The following is a 17,950-nucleotide window of genomic DNA, read 5'->3' as shown; positions in this document are numbered from 1 at the left end:
GACCCCTGGAAGAACAATCAGTGCTCTTAACCGCTGAACCATCTCTCCAGCCCGTGTATATATATATATATTTTTTTTTAAGGCCCTATCTATTCCTCAGGAATTCTTATGGAAGGTGTGTTGGTGAAAGAGGGATATGTATTTGGGAGAATTCTATAAGCTAAACAAAGCATAAATGGGAATTCCTCTAGGACTGGGAAAGTGGCATCAGAGTCAAGAAGCAAAAGCTGGAACTCCTGAATCTATGTTGTTTCCTTGGGCTCAGGGTTTAGGCTCCAGGCAGGTAGGGCCAGCCCAGCCCGAGTAACAACGGCATCTGAAGGACTTCCAAGCTTCAAGACTGTCATCTGGCTGCAGATGTAGGAAGGCTTCCGTTTGTCCTGGGTCTTTCCGGGAACAGCGACCATGGGCATTGCACCGCTGGTGACTGCAGGCCACAGCAGCCTTGGTCACATTGATCACATAGGGACCTAAAGTGCCCACTAGGTAGTCATGGAGATGCCAGCACTCTTCCTATATAGAGAGGAGATAGGTCAAAGCTCCTTTTCTATGATTTGGATGGCTTCTCTCCTATCTTGGGGCTCCAGCATGTGCAGGATGAAGTGGTAATGCTCACCTCAGAGCTAGAGAAGCTCAGGTCCCCCCAGAGCACTACTCCAGCGGTTCCCAGTGCAGCACTCACACCAATAGTCTGTATCAGGTCATCCTGCAGGCAGAGAGCTGTTAAGCCAAAGCTTGACTGGCCAGATCCATCAGGGCCTAACTTTACCATTGACACACGTTTACTGCTTTGATTCTGCCTCTAGAGTAAGAGCCCATTTAACAGAGCCTCTAAGTAGTTTCTTAGGATTTCCATTCAAAGAATAACTGTCTTAGACCAGGTACCCCTGAGATCTCCCATAACACAACCATACCTCCCTACTCCAAGATAGGGTCTTTTCATTATTATTTTATTTTTCAAGATAGGGCTTCTCTGAGCAGTCCTAGCTGGTCTGGAACCTGCTCTGTAGACTAGACTGGCCTCAAACCCAGAGAGATCTGCCTGCTTCTGTCTCCCCTTGTACTGGGACTAAAGGTGTGCATTACCACTGCCTAGCCTAGGATAGGATCTTTAAAAAAAAAAAAAAAAAAACAGATCATGACTCCCCCCAAGTTCCTTTGGAAAAGTTTTCTCTTCAGACCTTTCTAAGACAGGGCTGTTTTTCTGCACTCAGATCCTTAGACCTCAGCTTCTACTTACCAGAGACAAGAATCTTCCAGAGCTCCGGTGTGTAAGGCGGGTATAAGCCAAAACAGGTATTGGATGTGCGTGCCCAGCAAGGGCTACACGGAAGGCCTCCTCCAGGCGGTGTCGTACAAAGGCCTGACGGTAGGCAGGTGGCAATCTGGGTGGGAGGTAAATGCTAGGGAAGAGAGCCCTGGAGGCAGCCCAGAGCCAATGCAACTGGGTGTTTCGGGTAGTGACAGCTGCATGGCAGTGGCCCGTATAGTTAGAAGCCATATTATGCCAGCCATTACCACAGGCTGGGTATTGATAAAAGCCCCAGAGCCCATTCGGGCAAAGTGTCTGGCCCAGCTGCAGTGTGGATTCCATTAGTGCACGGGCAGCTTGCTCAAAGCCAGTTTGGGCTTTGTGGAGCTGTTCCTGAGGGTTCAAGTCAGGGAACATCTGTTGTGCCCAAGCCCGGGAGGCTGCCTGGTAGACTCGTCGATGGGGGCCCCAGTTCCCAGCCCAGAGTGGGTACCATTCTTCCCAGTCCAGCACTGCCAAGCCAGCAAAGCTAGATCCTAGGCTTTGGAGGATCTGGTGGGCAGCTTGTGCCAAGTGGTGGTCTAGGGACACAGCCTGAGGGATTCCCCCATTGTGGACTGTGTCTCTAGGTCCAAAGTAAGGATAAAGACCAAACTGGTTCTTGTAGAAGATGGTGATGTTTTGGCCATGAAATTGCTGGCCGTGGTTGGCAATGATGCCGAGAGCATCGAGAGGCAGAGGCACACCAAAGTGGGCCTTACATCTTGCTGAAGGTACATTCCACAGCACAGAAAAGGGATGCTCAGGAACCTGCAGCAAAGTCTGGCCGTGCACCAAGCACAGGGTTAACCCCACCACCAGGGTTAGGCCTAACTGCATGATCATGCCACAGAGATGGAAACCTGCAGGAAAGAGGGGGGATGGGCTTAGAGTCCATGGCCAAAGACATGCTGCCTTTTGCACAAGAAAAACCATTAAAGTTTTCCTCCTTGCTCGCCTCAGGAAATGGAGCAGAGCTTGGGAGGTGGGGTGTAAATATGGTCTCCAAGTATCTCATGGGGCTCCCAGAAAAGCCATATCCTTAGCATCCCGGGCTGTTCCCCTCCGGAGTCCTCCATCTATGTTAGGGCACCATCATGCTCTCTGAGGCCTTGCAGACTCATGGGGTGTCATAATGCCCGTCTCTGTCTCAGGAACACTCCGTTCTTGCTTCCCTAGCTCAATTCATATTCAGTACTCAGGACTCTAACATCACCTTTCTCCCAGATCCCTGAGGGAAGTGTGGGCACCTAGGCTCCTAGCATGAGCCCTGCTCCTTTCTTCACCCCTGCCTGTCTACAGATTCTTCATTGCCTACAGCACTTGACACACCGGAAGTGCTCCATGAGTGGTAGTGAGTGAGTAGAAAGGGAATGGAACAGTTACCCCGGGCCTGGGAGCGGAGGCACAAAAGACAGATATTACCTCATCAATGGCTCCTGGGCCAAGTTGGGTAGTAAGGTTTCTGTCAGATATAGGGTATATGGGAATGAGGGTTAACCAATAAATTGTCACAGCCATACCTAATGGAAGCCTTTATTTAGCCACACTGACAGCTCTGAGCCAAAGCCCCAAAGCCACCTCCTAGCCCACTGGTACCCAGGAAAGATACACAGGCTAAGGTTGTCCCCAGGGGGTAGGGGACTGAAGTATGGCCGATGGGCTGAGGCTGGCTCTGTTCTGGGCCATCCAGTGTCCCAGAGAGACAGGGCCATCAGATGTCTTTTTCCATCCAGAATATAGGGCACCCCTTCAGATCTCGATATCGTGTCTCTAGCTGGCTTTGAGGAAGGGGCTCAGGTGAAGGAGGGGGTGAGGTGGTCAGAGACTGGGGTAGGGGAGGAGGTGGTGGCAACGGGAGTTCCTTAGAGCTCTTTGGGACAGCTTGGGCAGCTAGGATAGGCCCCTTGCAGGGTGGCTGGGGACAGGGTGGCTTAGAGAAGGCACGTAGGACTGTGGTGGGCAGCCGACGGTTGGTGAAGACCAAACCCTGCACAGGCTCACCCAGTTGGTAGCCCAGATGGGCATAGAAGTACAGCTGGTCGTGAGTGGTGAGGTGCAGCCGTCGGAAACCCCGGGCTCGGGCAAAGGCCTCCAAGCCCTCCATGAGGCGGCGACCAAAGCCACGGCCCCTCAGAGCCCGGGCTACCACCACTGTCTCCACTAAGAGGCTGTGGGGATGGTCCAGTACCCGTGATAAGCGGGCATGGCCCACCACAATAGGGGCTGCTCCAGGTGTGGGCTGAGGGCTCAGCAGCATCAGGCAGAGGGGGAAGGCATCTGAGGACTGGCCCAGGGAGTGGAGACGGGAGGCACGACTGCGGGGCCACTGGTCATTGATGAGGTCAGCACAGGCACTCATGAGCTCAGGTCGGCAGTGTACAGGCTCCAGGGTCAATTCAGCCAGCTTGGGGACTGGGATCTCCTTTGCCTGGTGTTGAGGATCCAGGGTAAGCTCAGCTGGGCCAGGACTGAGGCTCATCTCTGGGTGGCATGTGGAATCCAGGGTCAGCTCAGCTAGCCTGGGACTCAGCGACAGTTCTGGCTGGCGTGCAGGATCCAGGGTTAGCTTGGTCAGGTTGGATCTCAGGGTCAACTCTGGCTGGCATGCAGGATCTAGAGTCAGCTTTGCTGGGCTGGTACTCAGGATCAGCTCCATCCGGTGCACAGGGTCTAAGGTAGGGGTCAGCTTGACTGGGCCAGGGCTCAGAGTCAGCTCTTGCCTACAGGTAGGATCCAGGCTCAGCTGTGTCAGGCAGGAAGCCAAGGTCACTTCCTGTTAGGTTTCAGATGGCTTAGTGTCTGGCTGGAGGGTAAGGCCACAGTTTCCAAGCAGTGGCATCTCCTCAGATAAGGGTTTACCTCCTGTGCATAACAGCCAAGCCAGGCTGTGTCAGAAAGACACAGTTGGGACAGGGGAAGGCTGATGAGTGGAGGGGAGGACATGCACCCTGGATTTTGGGGGACTGTGTGCTTCACCTTGTCCCACATGCAGTCTGGAAGAGACCCATCCCTACACTTGTGAGGAGACCTCGTGGAGACTAGTTGGGTGTCCCGCTCTAACACTGGAGGGAAGCTGGTAGTAATGTGAAGTCCTGAAGGCTGGGCTAGAATCCAGCTCTGGCTACAAATCTCTTATCATCCTCACTATATGCCAGGCTAGCCAACCGAGCCCACTTGCTCACCATCTTTTGGTTTTGCTTGGGCTCCTCCCCTCCCCCTTCTCCAGAGTATGTAGCCTGTGTTTGCCTCAAAGTAGTGACCTAAGCGCCTCAGCCTGCTAGTAGCCCATGACCAGCTCGCTAGTCTTGGCGGACAGTGCAAACCAGACATCATACCTTGAGCTTGCCCCCCACCTGAGTTTCCCTTTTCAGAAGACCACTCCCATGAGTCCCTACCACACACCCCACTCTCCCCAGCTCTCCAGCTCTCTGAGCCACACCTGTGGTCAAGTGGCTCCTGGGACACTCACCCCAAACAGGCTCAGCTTTCCCTCCCTCTACTGCCTCCCTTCCTCAGGACAGCCTATGGTTCCCGCTCCCCTAATTCTGTCCAATTCAGGACATGGACTCGGACCCAACTGTTCCTCCCTATGCATGAGGCTCTGATGGCACCACTATGAATATTGGCTCATCACACATAATGTGGCTTTTGCAAGTCTGCTTGCCTCATGTCTGAGTTTCATAGTCATCCTGATAAGGACCATGGCTTCCTTCCTAAATCTACAGGTGTCCAACGGCCACTAGGTTGGGGATCTGGGCCTCCATGCTGAAACTCCACTGTTTTTTTGTTTTTTTGTCTGTTTATTTTTGCTTTTTTAAGACAGGGTTTCTATGTGTAACTGCCCTGACTGTCCTGGAACTCACTTGTAGGCCACTCTGGCCACGAGCTCATGAGATCTACTAGCCCCTGCCTCTAGTGCTGGGATCAAAGGCATGGGCCACAATGCTCCAGCTGTAAACACCATTTACACCTACCTTATTCTAGGATCTGCTGGCTTATGTTGGGTGGTTTCTTGCCGCAGGTTCCATTCCTTTACTCATTTACTTTAGAGCAGCATCCTGACTCCCTTTCCCAATTTTCCCAGAGCCCGAGGACAACCCTCTCCCCTCACACAAATCCCACACCCCGGGCTTTAAGCCTCTTACCTGCCTCAGTTGGCTCAGCAGACGCAGCACCCCCTCCCCAGCTCCCACACCTTCTAAGGTCTGGAAGGAGGAACCTCAAGGTCCGCCCCTTAGCTCAGAGCGCTAGAGTTCCCCAGACAGGTTTAACCCCTTCATTGCAGACCCCACCCCTGTAGGTGGAGCGAAGCTCCGGGTTTTCAGGGAGGGTCTGCATCTGCCCCCTGTGGGACAAAGGCCATGGATCTTTTGGGAGTGGGGGTTTTGAAAGCTTGATTATAGGTGGGTGTGGCTCAGCAAGTTCTAAGAGGGAAAGGCCAACACTGGGAAGACTTGAGGAGCGACACAATAACTTAGGGGCCATAGGCGCGGGGAGGATAAACGGGCAGCCTGTGAGAAGTGAAGGTGATACTGACATGTTAAAGCCGAGTTCCGGGATGCTCCGCGTCCTGCCGGTGCACGGTTGGGTAACTCGCTGTTTCTGGCTCCAAACTTCTCGGTCTGCCTACGCTGGTCCCAGCAGTACGGAGGACTCACTGCAGTCTTCGCAGGAGATAGCGCACCTCCTCCTGAGTTCTCGGTGCCCGGAATGTCACCACCTAGACACTCCGTTCTTAGCGTCACAACAGAACTAGTGTAGGCCCATTCTGTCCCTGGCTTCTTCCCTTCCGGTGGCGACTAGGCCGGTAGTTTCCTCTCGTTGGCTCCGCCTCCTCTTGGCTCGGCCTCCGGCTCCTTGCCGCTTGCCTGTGTTCAGCTCCGCCTGCACCTCTCCCAGCTCCAGCCTCAAAGAAATGGGAGTTTCGTTTTGTTTCCGCTCTAGGAGCGTCTCCAGTCGGTGGAAATGGTCTGAGCAGGTGGAACTTCCTCCTGATCACGGGAAGCAGACGTCTTCAGACAACACAATTGGGTGAAAGTGTATAGAGCCTTTCCAGTGTCTTCTGGGTTCTGAGACCTGCCTATTTCAGGAGCTAATTAAACAGCTAAGTAATATAAGACAGCTTTGCTTGCTGGGTTGAGTAATACTAGCAGATTCGGGGATCCAGTAGAGCGATGCTATTGTGTTTCCTAATCCTCTAGGGCCACCATCAACACACAGTAGGTGTGCAAGGTTCTATCTTTGGAGCTAGATTTCATTATGCAGCTCTCCTGGTTGTTTTGAGACTGTGTCTCTCTGTGTAGTCCTGGCTGTCCTAGACCTCAATATGTAGACCAGGCTGGCCTTGACTCCCAAGTGCTGGGACCAAAGGTGTGCATCATCAATGCCTGGCCTTGCTTGTCTCTTCTTGCTGGTCAACACTGGACAGAAAATACTCACCCTCAGTAGCTGGGAATATAGCTTAGTGTTAGAGCACTTGCCTAGTATGCGTGAGGTCCTAAGTTCAATTTTCAGCACAGCAAAAGAGTAAGTAAATAAAAGTGTTCATCTTCCGGGCATGTCAAATGTAAAGACTGAATGAGTAAGCCTATTTCTAGTGCTTGCTTAGCACAGGGCTTGGGGACAGAGCTGACACATGTCAAATGTCAGCTTTTGTGCCTGCTGACTCATTGATTCTGGAGGAACTGCCCATGATCCGTCCTGCTTGTGATTAGGTCCTTATAGTCACGGAATTGATAGTGCCTGTCCTAAATTCTGATTCACTATGTGACTATCCCCGTGACTGTGCCTGTGTGATTGAGGCCAAGACAGAGGTCGAGTGCACTCCTGACTGTGACTTGTGGGCATGTGACTGTATTTGAGGAAGTCCTAGGTAGGCCGTGGGTATGTCAGGTGTTTAGTAAGTGCAGTCTGGCGCAGCGAATCACCGCATACCCTGCTTCTCACACCACCGTCCTCTCCATCCACGGTAGCATCGACACTTGAATTCCATAGCCATCTGTGCCCGATCCTTAGGTGAGAGGGTACCCTTGAGGCTCAGGGGTCTGCCACCATGTGTTTCAATGGAGAAACTGGCAGGGTTGAGGGTGAGGAGGGCCTCGGGATAACTGGGATGGCGGACACAGCGACCATGGCCGGAACACAGAGCTTTGCTGCACAAAAGAGCTGCGCTGGTCACGTTCAGGATGAAGGGCCCAAGTGTGGAATCCATATATGCTTTAATGGCCTGGCATGACTCCTGCGTGGGAAGGAGAGTGTAAGCGGCAGCATCGCCATGTGCTTGTCTGGTGCTTAGCCAGGAAGACGGGTAGCGAGAGGAAGCCAGTCTCTCCTCATCCCTACCCTACCCCCAGGTCTCCACTTACCTTGGTACTTGTATTTTCTGAGCTAATCCAGAGCACTGCTCCTGCCGCTCCCTGGGCTGCGCTCTCCCCCAGGCTGTGCTCCAGCTCCTCCTGGAAAGGAGATGGCACAGTTGTGAGACCTACTGTCCTTCCTGCGGGCACTGCTGTGACATCACCAGATCACTCTATCACTGGATGGGATGAATCATCTCTAACCTTCACCTGAGGCCCTTCTAGTGTTGGTAGCCAGAGGCAATTTGGACAAAGCCCCAAGAACCTTCCCCACTTTCCCCAAAGAAAGTAATACCCTGAAGCTAAGGGACTCAGTGGTTGGACCTATTACCATATTACCTAACAAGGAAGGCCTCACCAGGTCAAGGAGGACTCACCAGGGGCAGAAGATAATCTGTCATTTCATAGAAGATCTGGACATACGGCATTATGGGCACATGGGGGTCTCTGGAAACTGTAGCTACACGGAACGCCTCTTGCACACGGTGTCGAACATACATCTGTGACTTCCCTGTGCCCTTTAGTGCTGCAGGCAAGTAAATACTGGGGTAAAGGGCATAGCTTTGGTTCCACAACCACCCTAGCTGGTCATTCTGATCACGGATGTTTAGTGAGCACTGGCCTGTGTAGTTGGAACTTAGAAAGTCAAAGTTGTAGCAGTCGGGGAAGCCATAGTAGCCCCAGAGGCCACGGGGACGCAGTACTTGCCCCAGTTGGAGGGTGCCTGCCATCCAGGCCTGTGCCGCTTCCTGGAACTGGTCTTGGGCTACTTTCTCCACTAAAGTTTCTGGCCAGTCAGGGTGCTCTGCCCGGACCAGTTCCACTGAGCGCTGCCGATAGATATCTTTGCTGTCCCAGTTGAAGGCCCATCGTGGGCGCCAAGCCTCCCAATCTATAACTGCCAGTCCTGAGAAGTCAGGTTCAGGCATGGCAGCCTTAATGTCTTGGAATGTGTGAGCAAGGTGGGTAACCAGGCTGGCATTCTGGGGCAGACCACCATATACGGGTTCCCCGGTGGGTGTATAGTAGGGGTAGGTGCCCAACTCCTCTCGGTAGAATATAGTCATGTTAGGGCCTTCGAAATCCTGCTCCTTGTTGGCAACCACATCGAAGACACTGACATCCACATCCACTCCATGATCCTTCAGGCACCAGTGAGTGTCTCCATTCCAAACAGTGACGAACGGCCGGTCGGATACCACAGAACCTCGGGAGCCTTGGGCCAACTCGAGCAAGGTCAGGAAGAGAGTATAGATTCGAAGCAGGTGGACTGCAGTGGCAAGGAACGGGTCTGGGGACACCTGGCCAAGGGAGGCAGAGATCAAGGCATGTCTCAAACTTTCTGACCCCCACTTGAAGTAGCTGGGTCCCATCCCTTGATCCCAATTTTGTCCCTGCTGTGATTTCAGTTGGACATTGATCTGCAGGGTTCAGCAAGGTCAGAGAGCAGAACAGAGGCTTGCAAAGGAACATTGCCGTGAAAGGTACAAATGAGTTGCCTCTGTGGCCAGGAACCCACCATCTTCTTCCCTCAAGCTTTGCCTTGGCCTGACCTTACCCACTTTCCCAAGGGCCAGATGAACCATGACATCTGTCCTGAAAGAGGAGCTGAGAGCTGGGCCCTCAGTCCCAGGTCGACCTAGTGAACAAGGGAGGCTGTTCCGCTGTTCCGTTTCTTCCACCAGAAAAACTGGCAGCCATTGGGAAAAGGGATGCTCGGGTGGCCAAAACCAGCCCAGCCCTGGAAACCCTCCAGCTGCCCACTCATCCCTGCTGACCTCAGGACTGAAGGGCTTCATTCTCCAAACTTTCTGAGCATGCTGTGTAAACCCAAGCATGGCTTGGTTGGATTCTGTCCCACAAGCTGGTCCTAGTTGCACCAGCTTAGAGAAGCTGCTGCTGCTGCTGTTGCTGTTGCTGCTGCTGCTGCTGCTCAGGGAAATTCTAAGCTTTTGGAGAGTCACCCCACCCAGCTGGCTTTGGCATGGGGCGGGGTTGGGGCTGGACTAGCATCAGCCCCTCCTACTCAGACAACACTTGGGGAGGTCTGTGTGTGGGCTGTGTACACACAGAACTGGGCAAGCAAATGTGTGGTCCTGCAGTGTGGTCCCTGAGGACTACCTGCTTATACTTTCTCCACTGTGACATTTTAGGCCCTAGGCACTTTTGTCTTTGTGGAACCCCTCCTTATTAAAACAAGTTGGGTTTTTGTTTGTTTTTGCCTTAGGCAGGCAAGAAAGGTCAGAGATGCATCTTCATACAGTGTATAGGAACATTTCTCCAACAGTTTGTTTTTGCTTGTTTGTTTTAGGCTGGGAACAGGATGCAGGATCTCATGCCTGCTAGCCAAGTGTTCTGTCACTAATCCCTTCAAAGAGGCATTTTGAAATATAAGAAGGGTCAGTAAAAGTACCTGCAGCTAAGTCTGATCAGTTGATTTCAATCCCTGAGACACACACATTATAGCTCTTACAACTGCCACCCAAGCTCCACGGCACACACATGCCCACACAGACATAAAAATAAATGTAAAATGCTACCTTAGGAAAAACTGTGGAGAACAATAGAGGAACACACTGAATTGACCATTGGCTTTTTTTTTTTTTTTTTAGATCCCTGTTTTATTATTTATTATATGTAAGTACACTGTAGCTGTCTTCAGACACACCAGAAGAAGGCATCAGATCTCATTACAAATGGTTGTGAGCCACCATGTGGTTGCTGGGAATTGAACTCAGGACCTCTAGAAGAGTAGTCAGTGCTCTTAACCACTGAGCCATCTCTCCAGCCCCCAACCATTTGCTTTTATACCACATATATATGCACACAAACAACAACGCACACACAAGTAGACAAGCGAAACAAACAAACAAAAACTTTTCTGGATTTCTAGATAGGATTCTTAAATCCTGTCTGTGCCTGCTATGCCTAATGGTTAAACTGTCCCTGTTTCTGGGAGGTTCTGTATTCATGAAGTTGAGTTGTATTATCAGGCTCTGCAAATTTTAGGTCAGGGATTTTGTCTTTGTGAGGCTCTAGTTGGTAACTGGGCTACTGCCCAAATTTCCAGGGGTTTTTATATAAGCAAGTGTGGGACTAGTGCCTGGGATCATGTATGAGAACTTGCTCTTTGGTGATCATGAGACCTTGTATTTGCATGACCATGGAAAGGAGAAGGGGTGTATTAGTGAGTACGTGCATAAGTAACATGTGTGTTCATGTATTTCACTGAATCACAGGCTGCTTACTGAGATCTGCTGGGTGGTCAGGCCCAGGCTTGCCTGCCAAAGTTGGGAGAGTAGAAGGGGAGGACATGGCCCTGCCCAGGATAAAATGTTGTCTGGGCCTGCAGCTGTGTCTGATCCTGAGTCACTGAGCCCCTTACTCAATGGCCACTGAGCTCTGGCATTCACAGTGGGGCTACCATATGGGTGTGGTCCACTTTCCTACCCTGACTCTTCCCCTAGCCCTCCGGTCTTGGTGTCATGTGACTTTCTCTAATGAAGTGTGAACAAACTTCTGTTCCTTCCTGATAGGCTTCTGACAACAGGGGAGAGACATGCTTCTGTCTAAGTCTAGCCTGGTGAATCAGTGTTTTTTGGGGGGTGGTCACAGTACAGGAGGAACATAGGTAGCTACTTACAGAAGCATGGGAGACTCAAGACAGCTGCATCACCAATGCCAGAACAATTCACACAAGCCTTGGTTTAGCCTGCCAACTGTAGGTAGTACTCTTCAGCCATTCCGTCTTACATTTAGTTTTGGAGAGGGGCCTTGTGAATCTTCTAATTTTAAAATAATTTTAGAATACACACAGACACACACACACGTCTGGCTCTAAAGCTGACCTTTGAAGATGACCCTGCTCCCCAGACTTGGATAGTTCCCAACAGTATACCACCTCATACTCACATATTGACAGACTGAAGCTCAAGATTGACATCTCAATTCCCTGCCAGCCTCCTTACCTGCCAGACCCAAGGAAAGGCTGTGACCCAGATGGGGAGAGGGACAAGTCCACTGCCCTTAGAAGCAGGGAACAGAAATGCTTGGCTGTAGGAACACTGGGGAAGATCATGTCCCCTTTCTGTGTGTGTAGTTGAGGTAAGGAAGCTGGTGCCAGCCCTGCCTAGGGTACTGGGGCAGGTAGCAGCTACATGGCCAGCTCTATTAGTCATACAATAGTGGCCCCAACTCTATTTCTATCAAGATAAAGTGGAGTTGGTGGGGCTGGAGAGATGGATCAGTGGTTAAGAGCACTGACTGCTCTTCCAGAGGTCCTGAGTTCAATTCCCAGCAACCACATGGTGGCTCACAACCATCTGTAATGAGATCTGATGCCCTCTTCTGGTGTGTCTGAAGACAGCTACAGTGTACTTACATATAATCAATAAATCAAACAAAAAAACAAAAAAAAAAAAAAAAAAGTGGAGTAGGTTTCAGGGTAGAATATGAATCCTACTCTAGTGGGCCCTGCCCCAGCATAATTGGTAGCTCTCCAGCATACTGATTAAATGAGCTGAGCTCATGGACAGCCCTGAACTCTCAAACACACTAACCCAGAAGCAGAAAAACAAAAAAAACACAACAACAACAAAAAATCAAAAACAGCCAAGAAGCACAGGGGTAGTTTCATATTTAATTTACAAAAGAGACCCCAAAATTATAAACTATCCAGGAACAGGGAGTAGAGTCAGGCCTTCCTTGGTCTAGCTGTATTCTCCGTCTTCTCTGGCAAGATGAGGGCATCTCAGGGGATGTTTCTCTCCCCCTTAGAACAGGGGGGCAACAGGTGGTATGGATGTTCTGTTAGGCATCCTGGGGCACTGCCCACTCCAGACTCATTTGCCTACCCCTTAACAGGCTCCTCATGCCAAGGAGATCCTTGCACGGGAGGCCAGCTGGACTAATATCCAGGGGGGAGATCCCTTATAAGGTCCAGTTGAGAGCCATAGCTACCAAACCCAGCAGACTGATAAGGTGGAGTGTAGCCCAGGCTCTGCTGGCATTTCCAGTTGCTCGTTTACGGTTCCACTGGCATTGCTCACCACCCCAGCCTAGATAGCACTGGCAGCGGAAGTGTGTCTGCAGGTAGTTGAGGTCTGCTTCACTGAGCTCCCCTTCAGGTCGAAGCTGGGGTTCGCTGGGTGTACGGCCAGGCACTAGGCGGAAGCTGCTGGAACTGAGGTGCAGGAAGGTATTGGCGCTGGGGTTGCGGCGCACACAGCGCCCATGGCCATGGCACTGGGTCCAGCTGCAATACTGGGTGGCCCAGGACACATTGACTACGTAGGGGACCAGCAGCTGCGTTAGGTAATTCTTGAGGTACTGGCAGGTCTCCTGGAGGAAGAGAACAAGGTTAACAGGTGAGCATCTGAAGTTAGCTGCCTTTGCCCTGATAGAAACTGCCTATATTGTGATAGCACCTCTTCCTTTTGGTAGTGGTGGGGTTGGAACTCTAGACTAGGCTCTATTGAGGCACATGCCTGGCATACTTATTTGTATGCATATGTAAGCATCATATACACAGAGTTCCTGAGCCTTTACAGTCCCCTGTCCCTAGTGAGAAGCAGGATTGAGACAGACTGGAGCTCAGCTGGGTAGATGAGGAAGGGTGGAACTCCAGTTGTTCAGGACTGCATTTCCTCTTCCTGGGAACAGGGTGGGGGTGCCCTTCTTCTCTCTTGGGTCCAGGGACAAAACCTCTATGCTTAGGAGACAGACAAGCTATACTCAGCTTGTACACCCAGGTGAGGGCGGAGGCCAAATTATACATCCCCAGCAGCTCCGGCAGGTTAGGCGGGGCTCCCTTACCATACTTGAAGCATACACTGAGTCACCCCAGAAGATGACACCAGCTGAGCCCAGGGCAGCACTCTCACCGATGGTGGAGATGAGGTCCATCTGTGTGGGAAGGGATGATTACTGAGGAGGACTGACACCAGACAGCATCACAGGAGACTCAGAACAGACCTGCTCTAAACTGCTGACTTTAGGACAGTCTCTTCCCTATACACCTCTAGGCAGGCAGGGGGCGCTTTGCCCATTTCTATCCTTACCTTGGACCTTAGTCTCCAAAGTCAAGAGCCCACACATGAGCCCTACAGAGTCAAGGATCACACATTCTGACTCCAAAATCAGGATGACTGGCTTAGTTCTGTGCACTTTCCATGGCCCTGCTAGAGGCTCTTGGCTAATTCTCAGTATCTCTGGGTCTCAGTCTTAGCTACAGAATGGGGTGATCACCCTCCCACAAGATTAAACGGATGTAGAATAGTAGCTCTGGTCCCTGATAAGCCAAGGATGCAGTGGCTTTCAGGAAGAACACGTACCTGGCTAAGTCCCGTGAGTCCTCGGGTGTATGTGGGACGAGTGAAGACGTACACCGGGAGGGCATGGTTTGCATGGTGGGTGTGAGCCACACGAAGGGCCTCCTGAACACGGAAACTGACAAAGTTGCGGCTATGTACGGAGGACGCCAGCGTCTCATCCAGGTACACAGAGGGAAAGAGCGCTGTGCTCTCAGCCCAGAGCCAGGCCAGCTGGTCGTTTCGTGCCACCTCCACGTCGGGACAGCGGCCTGTGTAGCTCTCCCAGTTCTGTACATAATCATGATTATAGCAGTCAGGAAAGAGGTAGAAGCCCCACAGGTGCTGAGGCCTGACCGCCTTGACGTAACGGAGTGTGTTCAACATGAACTGCCGAGCAGCGAACTCAAACTCATACTGTGCCTGCTTCATTATCCGGTCTGATGGCCAGTCAGGGTGTCGACTGGCCACCAGCTGGCGTGAAAACTGTCGGTACACATCTTTCTCCTGCCAGTTTCGAACCCATACAGGCCGCCATTCCTCCCAGTCAATGACTGCCAGCCCCCCGGGCTCCTGGGTCTGAATGTAGCGTTCCACAGATTCCTTCAGCATGGGCAGGTGTGCACAGAGGCTGCCGTTCTGAGGCACACCGCCGTGCACAGACATCCCAGCTGCATCGAAACGTGGATACAGGCCTAGACGGTCATAGTAGAAGGTTGTGATATTCTGGTTGAGAAAACCCTCATTCGGTGTAGCTTCCACATCGAAGGCCCTAAGGTCCAGCGGCACTTTGTGGCGCGGGGCACATTCTTGTGTGGGCACATTCCATGCTACCACAAAGGGTCTGCCAGTGAAGATAGGCGGAGCCGTGGGCTTAAGCTCTGCGGCCCATGCTACCTCCAGCACCAGGGCCAGTGTGATGATGGGACCCAGTCCTGCCCGCATGCTGGGGGCTACGGGAAGTGTCACCTGCCTGGTAGCAGCTCAGGAACTGAAGAAAGTATGGGAGAGAACAAGTCAGTCCAGAGAATTCCAGAGATGTGTATGTACCTTAATCCCAAATAAACTCCCCAAACCCATACTGTGCGGCACACGAAGTCCCTGCTCGGAACATACAGCTAAGGCTGTAACAGGTTTGAGAGATAGCAGGATACTGAAGGACAGGCAAGAGACCTTAGGGATGCAAACCAGAGTTCTTTCTAGAGCCGGGAGCTGCCTGTGGTTGGGCAAGAATCTCCTTTCGGTCCGTGTTCCTTCTAAAAAAGGGATGGATTAAGCTACCAACTCACTGCTAGAGTTACTAACATGTAAATGGTTTTAGAACACCCTGAACCCAAGCTCCACCCTACACTACCCCAAGTCTCCCACTCCTATTAGGAACTCAGAATTGAGTCTGAGAAGGGACAGCACACGGGCACAACAGCATACAGAAGCTGCGAAGCAGTTAGGATCACTGCAGAGGAACTGGTATCTGTGCGCCCCGGGGACAAAGGGGGAGCAAACTTCCCATCGCGGTGCTCGCCGATCTGCCCTTCCCACCACAGCCACCACAAATCTGTGCGAGCACTCGCGGCCGGCCCACACCCTCACCTCCCAGCACAAGGGATCCCGGGTAGCGAGTATTCCACTCGGGTCTTTGTGCGGGACCCCGCCCCCGCCCCGCACGTGGGGCCAGAGTTTAGCCGGGTGGGGGTGGGGTTCCTGGGTCACTTATCAGGGCGCCCCTAGAGATTCAGAGCCTAGCTCACAGGGAGAAAGTCATCAGGCCTGCAACGCCCGCCCTCACCTCGCACCAGGCGCCACCAGGACCCACGCCAGGGACGCCGCCATCCTGGTACCAGCCAAGCCTGCTCCGGCCCTTCACCCAAGCACTGCCCCAGCTCGAGCCTCTGTTGGCTCCGCCCTGAGGCCCGCGGGCCCTTTAAGAATCCTGCCTCGGAGGTGAGTGGATGGCAGGATTTGCGGTCTCGCAGGGAGGGTGTGTTCGCCTTCCTTTCTGCCAGTGCTGCGTTTCGAATTCGAAGACCCTTAGATCTTCTGTAGAGGAACATAGTCATCTATCTGAGATTTAATACCTCCTGGAATGGGGATTCCTACTAGTCTTAGCCACCAGAGCTAACCAGCCTGAGACATTACCCCCATAATCTGTCCTCAGTGGAACAATCCATTCTGCCGCTGGCTTCTTAAAGGGGCGGGCGCGCGGAATAAGTGGGTGGTGGTACTAATGGCATTTCGAATAAAGACTTATAGGTGAAGCCTTGACGGGGGTAGTTGCGGATTCAATCCCACCTGTCTGAATATGGACTCCAGCAATGTGAGCCCTTTGTCTATGTAAAAGATTTTGACCCGAGTGGATCCAGAATCTCTTGGAACATTAGCGACCCGCCTTCTCTGAGCCCAGGTTCCCTCCGCTAGTCTGCGGTCAGAAGGAAGCCCCGCCCCTTGTCTCTCTAGAGGAGGGGGCCTAGTACAGCCTTTGAGCCCTCCTTTGGCAAAGCAGACGCAGTGGTTGTCTTGGTAACCAGGGGGCTGGATCGCTGCTTTGCCAAAGGGACTGAAGTTCAGTCAGACCAAAGGGGAAAGTGGTCTAGCCACTTTCACCGGATCCACGCCAGGGTATGCCAATCCACTGGATTCTCCCCATACCAGTCTGCAACGAGGCGAAGGTGGGATGGTTGTCCATAGGGGAACCCACTCAACTCCAAATAAAGTGCAATTCCCATAAGTTTCGGGCCTGACTTCGTGGGAAGTAGGCTTCAGTGTCTCCTTAGTACCTCCATCCATTTCCTATTCTGAACCTTTCTGCCTTGCAATCCCCTTTCGGTGGGGACTAGGCTTAGAGCTGTACCCTCGCCTCTTAGATTTGCTCTCCAATGCACGACTCAACTCTCCAAAAGCCTGCTTCTAGCCGCCAGCTCTTTTCCCGTCCGTAAGCCTGGAAGGAGCGCCCCAGAAGTAAGCGCATTTGTGGCAGCGCGGACTAGCTTACTGTGTGGTCTACTCTGGGCTCACCTGAGTGGGAGTCCGTCGGCCCAAATAGGTCGGCGGCCTCCCTCCTTTCTGAGCAAAGTCTCTCCAGCCAGGTTCCTTGCGCCAGCTGCTGCCCGGGGCAGCCTGCTAGGGATTTGATAAACCCCATTCCTTCCCACCCACTCCCGCCTCCCATCCCTGCCCTTTCTCTTCACTTCCTGCTGCCCTCTGGGCGGAAAGGGCCAGAAATTTAGGGTGGGGGGGGTGAGAGGAGAGCCCCTTGACCCTGTTTCCCTTGGTGGCTGGCTGCCCTTTGCATCCTTCCTCTGAGTAGGATCTAATCCCCACGAGTTGTGCCAGGTGATAGGAAAGATAGGGGCCTAGGAATCAAGGGCTCATCTTTCTGGAAGTTTCGCACCACCTTCAAATCCAGTAGGGTGTGAGGGAGCCCAAGTGGCTGGCCGTATTTATGGGAGTCACAAAATTTTCTGGGTTGTTTAGCTAATGGTCCCCTAGAGCAGGTGCCAAAGAAGAAACCATCCTGTATGAGAGGAAAACGGGTGGAGTGGAGGTGGTGGGTTCTTCCAGAAGCTGAGTCAGTTTTTTTTCCATTGAGAGCGGAAGTATCCGAAGTGTGACAGAGACAACGTGACAATGTGTGGATGCCTGTGGCTGTGTGATATGGGGTGTGGGAGAATGGTGTGTCCCTGTGGGAGAGGAAGCTCACAATAGGAATTCCTGGAAGACCTCTTTGAAGGCCCAGGAAAATACACCTGTTCTCAAATCAACCTAAACTGATCACCCCTCACAACCCAAGGGGTTCACCTCCCCAATGCTACGGAGTCCCTCTGCTAATATTAAGGCATATGGGAGCTGGGTATATAATTTAGGCTGTAGTCCTACCCAGCAGCACCTCTGAACCACTGTGTTGACTTCACAAGGTCTAAAAGTCTAGGAAGCTCCAAGGGTGGGGACTACCGGGAAAACAAAGGCCAGGCGAGACTGTCCAGGGCAGGGACACT

At 52.3% G+C, this 17,950-nt stretch overlaps 3 protein-coding genes across 6 annotated transcripts; all 3 read right to left on the bottom strand.

Moving 5' to 3' along the window:
* Positions 1-261: 261 nt before the first annotated feature.
* Positions 262-2,137, bottom strand: HYAL3 (hyaluronidase 3; the record flags this gene model as incomplete). The annotated part of the gene is made up of 3 exons (XM_080934242.1): positions 262-513; positions 617-706; positions 1,241-2,137. 3 exons carry the CDS (start codon positions 2,135-2,137, stop codon positions 262-264), a joined length of 1,239 nt encoding a protein of 412 aa, XP_080790368.1.
* Positions 2,138-2,840: 703 nt separating this feature from the next.
* NAA80 (N-alpha-acetyltransferase 80, NatH catalytic subunit) lies at positions 2,841-7,059 on the bottom strand. 4 transcript variants are annotated; one of them, XM_080934792.1, is made up of 2 exons: positions 5,832-7,059; positions 2,841-4,156 (listed from the first exon to the last, which is right to left on the bottom strand). In XM_080934792.1, the coding sequence occupies exon 2, from the start codon at positions 3,948-3,950 to the stop codon at positions 3,006-3,008; it is 945 nt and encodes a 314-aa protein (XP_080790918.1). In that variant the 5' UTR covers positions 3,951-4,156; positions 5,832-7,059; the 3' UTR covers positions 2,841-3,005. The 4 variants fall into 4 exon arrangements, with proteins under 4 accessions (XP_080790918.1, XP_080790919.1, XP_080790920.1 ...); XM_080934793.1 differs by having other exon boundaries at positions 2,841-4,067; XM_080934794.1 differs by having other exon boundaries at positions 2,841-4,037.
* A 143-nt stretch (positions 7,060-7,202) lies between these two features.
* Positions 7,203-16,220, bottom strand: HYAL2 (hyaluronidase 2). The gene is made up of 9 exons (XM_080934680.1): positions 15,745-16,220; positions 13,983-14,949; positions 13,465-13,554; positions 12,601-12,990; positions 10,191-10,201; positions 9,429-9,561; positions 8,028-8,951; positions 7,660-7,749; positions 7,203-7,532 (listed from the first exon to the last, which is right to left on the bottom strand). Exons 2-9 carry the CDS (start codon positions 14,901-14,903, stop codon positions 7,218-7,220), a joined length of 2,874 nt encoding a protein of 957 aa, XP_080790806.1. The 5' UTR covers positions 14,904-14,949; positions 15,745-16,220; the 3' UTR covers positions 7,203-7,217.
* Positions 16,221-17,950: the final 1,730 nt, after the last annotated feature.

The sequence above is a fragment of the Micromys minutus genome, assembly GCF_963924665.1.
Source record: "Micromys minutus genome assembly, chromosome: 21".
NCBI lineage: Eukaryota > Metazoa > Chordata > Mammalia > Rodentia > Muridae > Micromys > Micromys minutus.
This window is presented reverse-complemented; position numbering and strand designations above follow the sequence as displayed.

What these genes read in the sequence shown, in the direction of transcription:
- HYAL2 (XM_080934680.1), bottom strand. Translation starts at nt 14,903, where the DNA reads ATGCGGGCAGGACTGGGTCCCATCATCACACTGGCCCTGGTGCTGGAG. An exon ending in TGAAGCCCTTCAGTCCTGAG is followed by an intron (nt 8,952 to 9,428) that starts GTCAGCAGGGAT and finishes TCCCTTGGCCAG; the next exon opens with GTGTCCCCAGACCCGTTCCT. An exon ending in CAGATTATCTTCTGCCCCTG is followed by an intron (nt 7,750 to 8,027) that starts GTGAGTCCTCCT and finishes TCTCCTTTCCAG; the next exon opens with GAGGAGCTGGAGCACAGCCT.